The 14732-nt window shown below is 36.5% G+C and overlaps 1 protein-coding gene across 1 annotated transcript in view; it reads right to left on the reverse strand.

The window, feature by feature from the left end:
* Positions 1–14732, reverse strand: part of ITGA4 (integrin subunit alpha 4) — a 40149-nt gene that overhangs the window by 4478 nt on the left and 20939 nt on the right. Inside the window, exons 14-24 of the mRNA XM_055717660.1 lie at positions 14321–14475; positions 12197–12351; positions 8816–8965; positions 7464–7540; positions 4599–4749; positions 3759–3857; positions 3245–3324; positions 2821–2907; positions 2160–2250; positions 1349–1456; positions 956–1075 (exon numbers count right to left, since the gene is read on the reverse strand). Coding sequence (XP_055573635.1) covers positions 956–1075; positions 1349–1456; positions 2160–2250; positions 2821–2907; positions 3245–3324; positions 3759–3857; positions 4599–4749; positions 7464–7540; positions 8816–8965; positions 12197–12351; positions 14321–14475 — 1273 coding nt within the window. The remainder of the gene's footprint in view (positions 1–955; positions 1076–1348; positions 1457–2159; positions 2251–2820; positions 2908–3244; positions 3325–3758; positions 3858–4598; positions 4750–7463; positions 7541–8815; positions 8966–12196; positions 12352–14320; positions 14476–14732) is intronic.

Consider the following 14732-nt stretch of genomic DNA (forward strand, 5'->3'; position numbering starts at 1 on the left):
AAAAGCAAGCCTGCACGTGATTATATTTTTTGTCCAAGACTGCAATGCCCAAGTTCTGATCTGATATTCCACTGCAGGCTGTCTCAATCATTAGCTGATGCTCCTTGTAACATGCTTATTTAAAGTCTCAAGTTGACTTATTTAAAAATGTCCAGCTTCTCTTAAGATTAAACAAGACTGTACTTTATCAAACACTAGTTTCAGGACACAGATTTCTGTAAGAACAAACCCCCTAAAATGTGACACTCTGGTAGCAGTTCTGGTTTGGACTACATAGTCAAGTGTCTGATCTCAAGCAGGGTCCATAAGCAGGTACAGAAGGATGAGCCTGAACAAGCCAGGCACGTATGATACTCTCCCAGCCCCCCCCCAATATTTTTAATAAGAACTTCCTGAGCCAAAAAGTATTTCCATATATTATGTAATTCTTAGTGATTTTCAGTCTCATTAACTTGTGTAGTCTCCCTTCCCTTATTTGTAGCATTCACAACATCCTTCAGCAAGAAGTTTCCCCCTGAGTATTACTTTCGTTATTTTTCTCAACCTGGTTCCTATTAGTTACATTTGATGGCACTTCTTTATGTGGGAAAGGCAATGAATATTTGATCTGCCCACTTCACGTAATTAAAATTAAGACTTTCTCCCCGCATGCATCATTTTTGATTTGTTACTGCATTTCATCGGCCATTCTGTTTGCCCACTCATTCAGTTACACAGCCCTTCGGCTGTTCTTCATAGGTAACTGTCAACCCCACTGACTTCAGTGACGTGCCATTAATCACCTTTCTCATCTGACTTCCCACCTCTGTCACTGAAGTCACTTATGACTATGATGAACTTATCACAGGTCCCACCACAAATGCTCTGGTGACCTCATTAGATAAGATATACTGTTGTCTTAAGGCTCATTCATATAGTCATTTATTTCCCACTGATGCCAAATGACAGACCTTACCATTTGTCTCTTAGCAGGCTTTGAAAAGAAAGTGACAACATCCTTTAATATGTTTTCAATTTTTTCTGCTGCACTACAGTTTCTGGGGTATTTATTATAGGAACACTGTCCAACTGTTGTCTGGAAATAAAAATAACATCATCACTGTTAGAATTTAAACATCAGATAATAATCACAATACAGATTTCTGAAAGGCAAGAAGCTCAAAAGAAATGTAAATTTTACTTTCAGAATTCTAAAACACATAGGGCTGAAGATCATTCTGTTCTTGTTCACTCTGCTTCGCTGTAGCTAACAACTTGAACACACAGTGCCTAGTTCTGCTGTGCTCTACTTCTCTTTTTCACAGAATTCATCCAGCTAATAAAATTATATTAAGTAGCCCGTACTTACCTTGACATCCAGTGTGTTGAATAATTTGAAGTCATGGGGTGGAAACGCGTTGGGTATCGTTATCTCCAGGTTTGTATTTGGAGCCATGCTTGGTCCTGCACTTATAACCTTGTGGAGGAGAATGTTATACATTTAAAGGTTTAATTCGTGGTAGCTATTCAAGTAACAAAAAATGTATATATGAAGTGTAAGTACAGAAAACTTCACAGAATGGGGTGGCACTTGCATTGTTACGCTGTCATGAAAGTGGATTCTGCTAGGAGTTGTAACATTTTCCTTAATTCATTCTGTAGGCATATTGAACCCTTTGCTTCTCTGAACCAAATAATTAAGTACTGCTAATCTACGATGACTACGCTGAGGTCACACAGACTGCCTTCCAGGGGAATACGCAAAAGGAACTAGGAGAGACTGATGTCTAACTTCTGCTTTTAATCCATTGGAGACAAATCTGATACCTACAAATCCCTCTTATAAGGAGCTTCTAGTTCCTTTTTCTTATTGTAAGACAATTCCTTTTAAGGTGTTTCTTAATGGAAGAAGCAGCAAGTCAAAACTGCTCTACCACTTTCGTGGTACCTGCTTGTGCTTTTTCTCTGACTGTTCAGCAGAAGATTGTCCAGGCCAAAAAAGTGTTCAAAGCGTGATTAACAGCCACTTCCCGTCACTAATGCACAAAAGTTGCTCACCACGCCCTTGTACTCATAAGAAGTTTCCTTACTGACTGTGCAGACTGCTGTTAGATACACTGGAAATCTAAGCATTAACCTTCCAAACAAGGATAATAAGGTATGCAAAGAAAAACTCTTACGTGGAAAGTGAAGTTAATATTCTCCTTCATACACGTAACTGGTGAATCTTTCTCATTTGTTCCATAAACAAACGAAGCTGGTGATACAAATCTACAATGGTTTAGAAGTTGTTAATGAACAGAATTGCTACATATCCTTAGCGTAACTTTCTGCTTCATGCCATCTCCCCTAAGATTGGTTCTAAGAAAGTACCCAAGTTTGCATTTCAGTAAATGTAGGAACACTGAATAGAAGTCCTCTGCCTTTGTACTCTTTCCTTTGTAAAAGGGCAGATGAATCCGAAACAGTCGTAAATCCTCACCCAAAACTATGCTCCATGAATGCCCCACAACAAACGCAGAATATGGTCATTGTTAAGAAAGGGATCTGAGGACCTGCTGTGCTCTTATTAAATATCTTTCTACAAAAAATATTCCAGTTCTTAAAAAGTTACTAGTCTGTAAAGACACAAACTCAAAGCACTATAGGTGTCACTAGCCTCAACACAGAGCAGTGGAAACAAAATCTTAGAAGTCTAGTGTCAGACTCCAGGACAGCTGTGCCATCTCATTCCCAGGAGTTTTCAGCTACCTCATGCTTCTGCTTAAAAGCTTTGGGAATTTAGAACAGTAACAGGACAAGAGTTCTACGGATGCATAGGTATAGCAGTAGCTGACTTACCCATGAGCATTTAACTCAATCTCATATTTTAGAGGTACAGCTAAAGTTAGCATGTTATCCAGCAACATGTTCCCATCTTCATTTTTACTATAAAAACACAATGAGAGAAAAATGAGTACTGAAGGCATCATCGTATGCTACGCACTATTTCTACAACCAAATATTAAATAGACCTTTCAGCTTATTAAAACATTTTATTGGTAACAGCATGGCAGGCAGTAAAAAGAACTACAGGCAGAAATTTGCCCATTATTTAAATATCTATTATCTGTTTGTTTGTTTTTTTTAAAATTTCCCTTTCTCTACAGATTTGCAACCAATGTGCTTTCTTGCAATTGTGCTTTGCTGAGTCTTTCCCGTGTTCCCTATTCTGATTTCTAAAGCAAGTAGTATTTTTCATTGAGCAGTTTTTATAATACTTTACCAGGTAGCATTAATGATGATGTTGAGGTCATCTTCTGCTCTGGTAAATGAGCTTGCATCCAAGAGGAAACTAAAATCCAGCTGTAGAACAAATAAAATTTTCTTTATATCAAATGATAGTGTGTCTTAACACAGCTAAAGTATTTTATTAAAATAATTTAGGATTTCCTGCTCTAAAAGAATCTGAACGAAGAAAAATCCTGGATTTTTGTGGCTTCTACTCCCTTTGTATTGACCTAACACATCTGTTCATGGCCTCAGTCAGCTCACTTGCCTAGGAAGCCAAGCACAATCAGTTGATACATAATACAAACAATGTTGCCCCTTAATGAATGATTCCAGAGAGTGTTTAAGCAACTAATTTTAAAAGTAGCAGAGAGATTCAGTTAACAACATGATAAAAGACATTCGTTGGGAATAAAGGAGAGATACTGAAACCTGACATTTCCTGCACCCCCTTGAAAATCCTCATATTTAGGGTGGTTTTAAAGCCAGGAACTTGAAACTGAGCTTACCTTTGCTTTGTGATCTACATATAAATAACAAACACTGCACACAAGTTTCACGGCATGAATTTCTTTATCGAATACTTCACAATGTATCTGTTTTTCTTCCTAAAATAAAGGACGAATTATTAATGATTAAAATAAAATTGCTTTTTCAGACATTTCAGATTACACGCACACTCTGAAATTGGGTGATTTATATTTCCCTGCACTGGGTGTTTGTTATTTCACTGAGGCAAATACACGGAACGTCTGTATCATTCATGACTTCTTTAACATAACCTTGTATCGATTACTGTGTACTGTTAATTCATCTTCTGTTTGCCAGTAGTGGAGCTAAGGTGCATGCACCAGACCCAGACCCAGACCCACTCAAGCTTTAAGCCAGCCTCTGGAAGGCATCAGGGGAATTCTATACAGAGAACAGTATTTTAAGAAGGCGGAAAGAGAGAACAATTAGATTTGTGACTTCTTCACAAGGTTATGTATCTGAAAAAGAGCAGATTCGATGACATATTTGTGATCCCTGAAAAACATGATCATCAGACAAGAAGTAGCAGTAACATCCTGAAATAAATTTAGAAAACTTTTTTTTTTCCAGTTGTTACCATCACTTCCTGTTATTGAAATGATTTAAAGCTACCTGTATTGATTAAATTGCACAGGGTTCAGGTAGCTAGAAGTCTGAGAATTTAAAAAGTGGAGTTCTGTCAGCTTTTTTGGGGGGTGGGGGGTGTAGGTTGTCAGTATCTAAAGAAACTCAAAAATCCATTAACTTAATTTGAAAAATATCTGGCTGAAAAATAAAAATATCAAAGGAATATTCTCAGACAGATTTTTTGTTCTTACCGATTCTAAAACTCGGATGAAATAAAGACCTTTGGGGATCTGAATTTGGAGGACAGTTTCATATGCATCATCTCCAGCATTAAGCAGAGAAATGTTCAACAATACAGTCTTCATACTTCCAACAGCGAGGTAAGTTTTCTTATCATAAGGCCTGTAAAAATAATTATCATAATGTAAGTGAAAAGTTATTCTATATACAGCTTGTATGGAAAAAATTTCCTGCACTGTTCTATTAGTTCATTTCATTCAGTTCTGACAAAGCTCAGCTGGAGATCATTCGGAAAGTTTTTACTCAGTCCTGTAACTGAAGGTACTACACCAGTTATATGATGGTCAGCCCCAGTACTGTGCTTTTAAGGCCTGAGGTTATTAATGAGAGAGCAAGAAAATTGCTACCAGAGCAGTCTTGTTTCTGGCTCTTACAAGATGGGTCCTTCCCTGTACACACTAGAATAAAAACGTGCTACTGCTGCAGTATGTTCAGACATTACTTTAAAATTCATTGTTTGTACTCAAACTTATAGGATTGAGTTAATATGAAACGGGTCACAAAGAGGGCAAGTGAGCATGCCTGTCTGGTGATCTGGGTGATGTTCTATAATCATGTTACAAGTACAGACACCCTACGGGGGGCTAGAAGTAAACTTCAGCTTGACATTAAAGTTTAATTAAGACTTGCAGAAAGGCTTCCTAGAAATAGACATTTATCAGATATTCTGGCTTGAAACCAAAGCATTAGTCACTGAACACCTTTGGGAAAGAAGCTGGCAGTTAGAAAAGCAACAGAAGGTAAAAGTACTGCATAAGCAGATAGTTTCCGAGACAAAAGCGAATTAAAGAAAAACACAATGTTAACATCTCAGTAGCCTGATTAAGTTCAGGTTAAATTTTAAAGTTGTTTTGCTAGTTATATGCTTACGTTCAGTCCTCTTACACACATTAAAGGCAAGTTCATTAACAAGATGCTGTCACCAAGATGCCTCCCAGCTTAACACACAAGTACACAAAAGCACCAGGTGCACATCTGGGACTACAACAAAGCTGAAGTAGAGCTTTTCCCTGGTAATCATATTTCATTCTTCATTAAGAAATGCATGATGCAGACTAGAAATATACAGAGCAGGCCAAAACCTAAGCAATTGAAACAAAACATGATAGCGTGTACCTGAAGAATCACAACTCGGTAAGTAAAGCATCACATTGACACCCCTATTTGATTTCATTCTTTTAAGACTAAAAGTGTTTGCTTTGCTGCTCAAGGATAACAAATGCATTCTGTCTAGCCAAAATAAATCAGCGCTTCACAGCTAACTAGTTTTTAATTGAGATTCTAGGGACACAATGTAATTTAAGGTGATACTTCACACTATCAAGATGTTTAGCCTATTTATTTACACTGAAAATCTGCTACTGGTACCTAATGCCAAGCGGGTATGTTGTAATCTGTTTTCCTTTCTTAGAGCTCTGAACTGCTTACAAAACTGCATTGCTCATGTGACAAATGGAAATGCTGCACAGTCTTTCCTTCTGAAAAAGTTCACAACCATTCCGATAAAATAACCTTCAAGCCTAAGAAAATGAAAAAGCTTAAGACTCAGGCTACAGGCCGCGCGTTAAAAGGAGGGAGAAAGAGACTAATCTTATTCTGAAATTATGAAGATGAAAAAGCTTCTGCTCAGGATCACATGGGTGTGATTAATCAGCATTACGTGACTGTCACCACCTTGCGGTGTCATTTCAGGTTGTTCACCTAGTATCCTGATCAAAGTAGAATCAACTTTAAACATGATAAATCACACAAGAAAATCCAGGTCACACACAAAATACCTAACTAGCTGAGATTCACAACAGGTACATTTTCTCTTTTTTCCTCACCAACAACCCAGATTTGTTGCTTTGAAGTATAATAGTCAATAAAGGAAAAGGATGAGATGAGATGATAAAATAGAACTTATAATTGAATAATTAAAATCCATTCTGAACAGAAATGATGGTACATGGCTTAAAACTTTCCAAAGATGATGCTAAATAGAAATATATCTCAAAGTATTGCTTGCTGTAATACACATTCTGCAAGACAATAATAACTGTATTGATATACTTTGAAAGTGCATTAATTACCTTACATAATAACAGGATTTAGACATGATACCTAATTGGAAAGAATGGGAAAAATGGAAACATACTAAAGGGCATTATAAAAAAAAATTAGTGATGTAAATGAAAAAAATCACAAAACAAAATTAATTGTGGAAAACGTGAGCTAATTCATGTAGAGAAAAGAAGTCTAAACCTCACATAATACTCAACCATCTGGTGTCTCAATCAGCAGTATAAAACTGAAGATGTAATATTCTTAAGTAAATGAGGAAAAAGAGCCACCTAATTATTTTATAATTGAAACAATAACTATAACAATATCTCAGTACAAAACTGAAGTATCTTCTTTGTACAGTGCAAGAACAGTATCTTCATAAGAGCAGCAGAAATAATTGATAGCTTGTCAATTTAACAGTAGTTACATCTACACATTGAGTACGCATTGTGCACTGTATCTTGGCCCAGTTATATATGAAGTGTAGAATACAAGTTTACCTTTTTGTGAAAAAGGCACATTTTATGAGCTATTAAGTCTTATAATTATGCAAGAACAGTTCAATTCTATACATTTCTGTTACATTTCCTGGAAGATTTATGATTTCAAAATATTCTTAACTAAACACAGCTTTACTTCCCCTATTTTCTCAGGGAGTCCATAGTCTACTTTTGCAAATTAATGTTCTTTACATACAAAAGATTAAGGAATAATTTACATAAAATCTTTATTGACCCTCTTTCAAAACACGAAAGCCACATTATACATACTTCAGAAAAGCAACTTTTCCAGAAACTCTCAGGTCAGCAGAACAATTTTCTTGGGAGCAAAATCTTGCAAAAACAAACTATAAATGACAAATAAAAAAAAAGAAAGCACTTTAGTGTGTCATACATATTATAGTGAGTAAAAGTATTTCTAAAGAAAGAAACCTACCACCTTGTTACCAAGTATCTGGAATTGGCTAATGGCTTTTGCTCCTAAAAACAATTCAATCAGGCCATTTTCCAAACATGTTCTGTGCACCCAGAATAACGATGGAGAGGCTTTCCAGGTTCAGTCTCTCACAGTTAAACCAGCGGGTATATGTTCAGTTGATTTTTTAATAGTCGTACATAAAAAAAGGCAGAGTCTTTCAGAGGACCCAGAACTGAGGTCTCTGCAGTCTCTCCAATGATACAGCACATTAACTTTTGCAAGAGAGTTTCATTACACAGACTTTAGTTACCATACTGTTCGTAAGGTTTGATGAGACTAGACACCGTGAGTTGCATGTGTCCGTGCCTTGGTTACCAGTATGCTACAGAGCACATATATGTCACTATGTTCAACAACACCCTCTTCCTCTCTGCGGTTTCTAAAACAAAATTCTGAATTAAGATGAAACGGAAAAGCATGCCATTTAAAAGGAGCTTTTAAGTATCTCAGATTTCTGATAGTCAGCTGTATCTGAATTACATGAAGCTTACTGTTTGTGAGAAGTCATAATATGTTTATGACCATTTGGTAGTTAAAAATTCATAGAATCCTGACATTTGCTTAAGTCAGAGTAAAAGTCTATTAACTCTTAAGGGTTTTCTTTGAAGAAAAGTTACTTTCATACTCATTTAAGGATACAGAATACACTCTCTTTTTCCCCACAGACTATGTGTTTGAAGACACAAAGCAATACCTTCACAGAACTAATATTTCAGCAACATGTTTGAAACACTTCAAGATTAATACCAACACTATATTGTGCATTTACCACAGAATTAATCTTAAAGAACAATTTTATACTGGAAAGTGACTCATCCTGTGTAGTTTTTTTAAAAGACTGAATATTTCAAAGAGTGAATTTCATACCTGTGTGTTCTGAGGTATATAACATTATATATTCTTGCAAGTTCCCTGCACATACCTCTTTTTTTAAAAAAATATAATCATAATACAAATTGTATAGCAGTTCTGCAGAGATTTATTTTTTAGCATGCTGGTTTATTAATTAAGGTCAAGGCACTAGATGCTGGTCTGGAAAATGCATTCCTTCACATGCTATAGATGTGTGAAGCTTTTTTTAACTGAAGATTAAAACGTGAGCATTTACTTACTGCATTTGAAAAAAGAGAACTCATACACTAACCTTGCTTTTTAGAACATCTTTTTCTTTCCTCTGTTGAAGAACAGGTTGAAGTGGTGAAAATTCTTGAGCATTTCTTTTCTGTAGAATGTGATGCCCCAGATGATAACTTGCTTCAACATGTACAGGAGTCAAGATATCCCTTACATCTTTCTACGAAAATTTGAAACCTAATGAGTTAATCATATAAGACAAGACATGTATGCTTATGTTTTAAAGATTATAAGGCTCCCTAGAACTAACTTAACCAGGAATACTTATTTTTTTAACATATAAGTTAATTTCATATGCCATATAGCTCATGTACTTTTCTGGGTATCTTTGTCGCTGAACGAGGTAATCAGAAACACAAAAGCATAGTACATTCAATGACAGCATCAGGTATTTCAGAATGGAAGATTCTATTACTAAAAGAAGTCTTAGTGAACCTATTTCTGTCAATAATACCGCCTTACACACCTATGAAATGCTGTGCTGCCCAAATAGAAAATTAGGCAAAAATTGGCTAAAATGGAGAAAGTTAACCCGTGGGATAATTCCAGGCAAAACTCATGGGTATTTCTGTATGAAATGAAAAGGAGTTATCCCACGCACCACTAAATCAGGTCATGACTGCATTTTATTTTTCTGTCTCTATTTCCTATTCTGTGTTAAAAAGATTAAACTCCTCAATAAATGACCATTTTGTACATGAAATTGGCTGTGTAGGAATGTTGCAGATCACAGCCCAAACTACCTACTTGTGAAAACTGAACAGCTTGAAGCACCAAGTACTAACAATAGCAAACCTGATAAAATTATTCCCAAAGTGTAGGAGAGAGACAGGCACTGATTGTCCCTCCACATGTCCACTACTTTAATTCTTATCTGCAAGCTTGCTGTGGCCAAATCACATATTATCTAGCTCATAATAATCTTCCACAAGGTCTTCTCTGCATCTGCTTTATATTACTTCTATTAGACTAATTAGCTATTAATTAGTCTTTACTCAAAATACATAAAACATAGATCATCTCTTGCAAGGACTGTACTTGACAGACATTCACACTTGCTTAACTTCAGGAACTTTGTACAAGTACAGACACCTCAGTGGGTGGAAGGAGATGCTTATAACGCTGTTAATTAAAGAATTAGAAAGAAAACTGAATTATATGGAAGAAAAAATACTAATGATAGACTATAGGAAGTGATGAGCCAAATCATATCCTTCCTCCTACACAAATACCTGCTGATGCTGGTGCAGCAATCTGTACAAGGTCGGTTGTCAGCCAGATCTCTCTCAGCTTACAAAACTCTTATAAGTAAGTGGCAATTTGCCATTGCTTCTGTAAGTAACATTCACTTAAGTGCAAATACCAGTTGAGATGCATCTGGGCAATTTTCCAGTAGATAACATAAGCTTTCCTTTCTACCCTGAAGCTTTATTGTGAAGAATTGGCTTCTAATGGTGTCATAAACAAAAAATAAGTAAAAGGATAGAAAAAGAAAAATACATGCAAGACTCTTTCCCTGCAGGTTTTTGTGTAGCTGGAGAAAACTGAGTCTGTTTCCCAGCCTCTGTGCAGGACCAGCTCCAGTCATCATCCTAATAGACGTTTGTTTCAAAAAGTCACAGAATTGCTACCTCGAGGATTTTAAAATAATGGACTGGTTTGCCTAGCCTTTTCTTTATTACACTTGTTTCCCTTTACATCTAAATATTCCCTGTTGTTAGCATTTCTTTAAAAAATTATTTCACCCCTTAGATAAGGTCTTACAGGAGATTAGTCAATTTTTTCCGAGTTCAATAAAACATGGTTTCCCTGTGTCCACTAGTTTTTATTGTTTGATTGTGGTTTAGGACTTCCAGTTCTTCCCATTTATTCTCCAAAATTTTTGTTACAACAGGCAAGCTTCTAAGATATTTGATAAACTGAATCACTTATTCTCTCTTGTCCAGTGAATGGCCTTAAAAATATTATACCCCCCCGGCTGCAGTTGCTTTTACTTTCAAGACAGGTCCCTCACTCATCCCTCAGAGGGATACATCAAACATGAATGCAACACTTCACTTTCTCCAGGGCAACAGCGACGTTAAGACTACTTAACGTCTTAACTACTTATCTATTGCAACTAGGATCTCACTGACTAGATTCTTACGAACTTATTTTCAAGTCAAGTACTATCCTCAGTTTCAAAGGAAGGTTGCCACAGGATCAAACTCTACTTCTGAAGAAACCAACAGCCAACTTCCTCCTGCTGAGCAGCTGGTACCATCTCTGTTACTGGTGTTGACACAGACCTCCTGGGCTAGCTGGCACCTTGCAGGTCTCCAACAGCCTCCTGCCGAATGCCCATTTGCCCTGGAAGCACTTATGCCTGTCTTCTCCTCTGAAGCACTTCCACCAGCAGATTCTTTTTACAACAAAGTTGTCTCCAGTCCTTCACAGACAGAGAACTGTAACCACGTTCGCTACTAATCTGGTCCAGGATTCAGGCTGATATGTCCAGGAGAAAGACCTGTCTGTGCAGGCTTCACTTTCGTGAGCAGAGGAGTAGAGAGATCACTTCCTCAGCACGGTGCGCTTTCTTCATCATATTGTTCAGCTCTAAATTCATTCATGGAACTCTCGCAAGCGCTTTTCCTACCCTATTTCCACCTCTTGATTCTCTGAGTATTCCCCTTTGTGAGTGCTGCATCCTTTGGAGGAAAAAAGTCAAACAATTCCAAGCAAGCGTTCTTCTTCTCACCCTGCTAGTTTTTGGCTCCTTACAACAAACTCACAAACCAGCCAACACTACAAACGTCGAACCACAAACTCACTTGTAACAATCATCTTCATTTCACTTCCTATGGATCAGGAATGGGTTCTTTTCTTACCAGGTGAGTCTACCTCATCTACTCACAGTAAAAAAGGGGACCAAGACCATACACGTATTATCTGAAATAGTTACAAATAAAAAAACCCATAATAAATGTTTTCTCTGTGTAATTACAAGTTTAAAGATTTTGCATTATGGAGTACGTAAGAAAGTTCCATCAGAAATGTTCAGCAGAAAATATATGTTATACTGTATCTTCTTGGTTGCTCCAAACCACCCCAAGTCAACCATAAAAAATGGGTGAAAAAGTGTCAAGAGTGCTCATGTCCTACTTCACCACTGTGTTTATTATTATTATGCACATTCTCACCAACATGAGATGGCGGACCCACTCACTTCCCCACAGAAAGCTGAGAAAGCATCAAAATTAAAATACATTACCTGTGGAAGTTACAAACACAAATATCTTACTTCCAAAATGATGTCATGCAATTGTAAACAAACAGGTTCTTTTGCAGCAGGTGTGCTTTTCGAAGAAGAACAAAGGATTTACAGGGCAATACATATTGAAAATTACATTACCCTCATAAATGCTAGATGATCTTTGCAGGAAGTATTCTTGCTGTATATCTTTACATTCCCTGAGACTGTATCAGATGTTCCATTGGAAGAAAAATAAAATCTTGCTTGTGTATCCACTTTTCTGTTCACATCAACACTCAAATTATAAAGCAGTACTGCCAAATAAAACCCAAGAAAAATAAAAGTTACAAAACTTTAAGGGATAAAATTTTCATGAAATTATGATAGAAATTACTTCTTCTGACTCACTTCCTTAAGTATATTCCAAAATATCCATTTTGAAATGCTGCGCCTAAAAATTCTCTGACATAAATCCATACCTAACGAAAGCTTCTAGCCCTCTGAAAATTGATTGCATCATGACTGGTCCCTGATACATGCTTTTACATCAAGGACAGTTTTGTCGAGTCGTATTTATAGTTTTCTACCAGAATCTATTTAAAGAAAACCTGCTTCAGTTACTTAGAGGGCTGACATAAAATTTCAACAAACAGGTAAGTCAACAGACACTGACAAATATTATTTAACTTCACAGGTTTTTTTCCATTTAAGTTAGCATGAATTGCTATGATAACAAATTTCAAATAAGTTTCAGACCATCACGGATCTAGTACTTTTTAAGCTCTGCCAAAAGTTGAGTCAGGGTATCTAGAATTTCCTGTAATCTTTCCTATTTTAGTTGAAAAGTTTAATATACAAATTCAGCAAGGGTAATCCAGTCCAACTGCTCATCTTTCACAACAAGCATGAATTTCAAAAGATCTGAACTTGGAACTTCACAGTTCATTGTTGAATGTGTTCTTCGTAATGTGTTCCTGAAGGATACTGTATACTCTCATACAGAAGATGTAAGCAATTTAATTTTACCCGTCACGTATTTGCAGGGCTGTTTGCGGTTTACATAGAGCACGTGACAGGAAAGTTAAAAGCACCCAGGCAATACAGTCAAATTTAGACAGTGAATTATTTAAAATAAGCTCACCATGAATACTCCCTCCAATAGATATTGCTTCAAGCCATACCAGTTTTTGCCAAAAACAAAATATGCATTATATAAAATAAAATACAAGATGTATTTTTCAGTAATTGTGATGGGACTCCCTCTCTTTGACATCATGTTCCACAGTGGTCTTTACGATCCATGGCTTTATGAAGGGAACGTCTTTTCTATATTGCTAAGCAGAAGACTGCATCCTACAGCACTCCCCTATGGTTTGGTCCATGTCTGGGAGGACTGCTTTTAAAGGACATCTGAATATCATGCTGAATAATCCATTTGATTCTACATTAAGAAAAGACACTCACAGCCCATTAATTCCTACCTAATTGCAAAGCAACAACCCGACATTTGCATGTGGAAAGTTCAGACAATTTGACAAGACACTCCTGTTGGGCCCTGTGCAAAACAGAATATGGTCCCTGGACAACTACGTAAATGAAAGCATTCACAGAATAAGTGCACTCTATTTCTTTGTCAATCCTAACAGCATGCTACCTCATTTAAAAACCTATCAAAATGACAGATTATGATGATGCTATGAAAGGCACCATCTAAAATGGCACCATTACAACGTAGTTCAAAAGTATGAGTGTGAATCAAATCACACCACTGTTAGGTAAGGTAATTCAGGTACCGGAATTATCCTATCTATGATGGTACTGTTTTAGTACCGCTGCAAAACCCACGTGAAGATACTACTAAGTGGTTGTGCACAGCCTCAGCTAAACTACTTAGCGTCACAACCCAGCTAGCTAGCTAAAAATTGGTCTTTGTCTAAACTTGTTACCATCAAAACTTTAGATTACATCGTTGATGCAATAGACAACTTGGAGTTCTACTACCTTCATCCTCACAGTACCTCACCTTTTTAATGTGACTATCTCTTTGAGGCCATGTAACTCTGGTTACACGTGTAACAGGGATGTGCTGTTATTCTAAACTGAATACAAGTGTAATGGCTCGATGTTATAGGGTAATTATGAGCTTAAAAAAATTCCATTTTTTTAATTTTTCATTTTATACTGAACTCAGAATAATGGTCCGCTAAATGGCAACAGCATTAGTCTGTAAATAGGTGCATTTAAAATTAATACATGTACTAGAATTTTTTCCAGGTAGCTTACCAATATAACCAGGTACCTCTCGTCCTGTATAGGTAAAGCATATCTTCAAATTCATACAGATGGAAGGCTGGTCATTTTCCATGCAGTTCAAATTAGTTCGATTTATTGAATTAGGATGTTTTAAAGAAGCTTCAACAATTATCACTGGTTTTGTTCTAAGAATGGAAAAAAGTGGCTGTTCACAAAACACTTCAGATACAGCTTATAGAATCTCTGCAGAATCTAACAATTTCTGATGGAATCTATTTTTATATTTTATAATTATAATTTTTTAAGCTATCTGCACTTTTCAGAATCCAAATAGCTGTATGCACATTATTTGTTGGCTCAAGAAGTTTTAGAATGGTATTTTCTTTTTCTTAAAGGCATTTACTTAAATGTTTCAGTTGTAGAGCATTCTAGAGCCTAATGA

The sequence above is a fragment of the Falco cherrug genome, chromosome 8 (genome assembly GCF_023634085.1).
Source record: "Falco cherrug isolate bFalChe1 chromosome 8, bFalChe1.pri, whole genome shotgun sequence".
In the NCBI taxonomy this organism is placed as follows: domain Eukaryota; kingdom Metazoa; phylum Chordata; class Aves; order Falconiformes; family Falconidae; genus Falco; species Falco cherrug.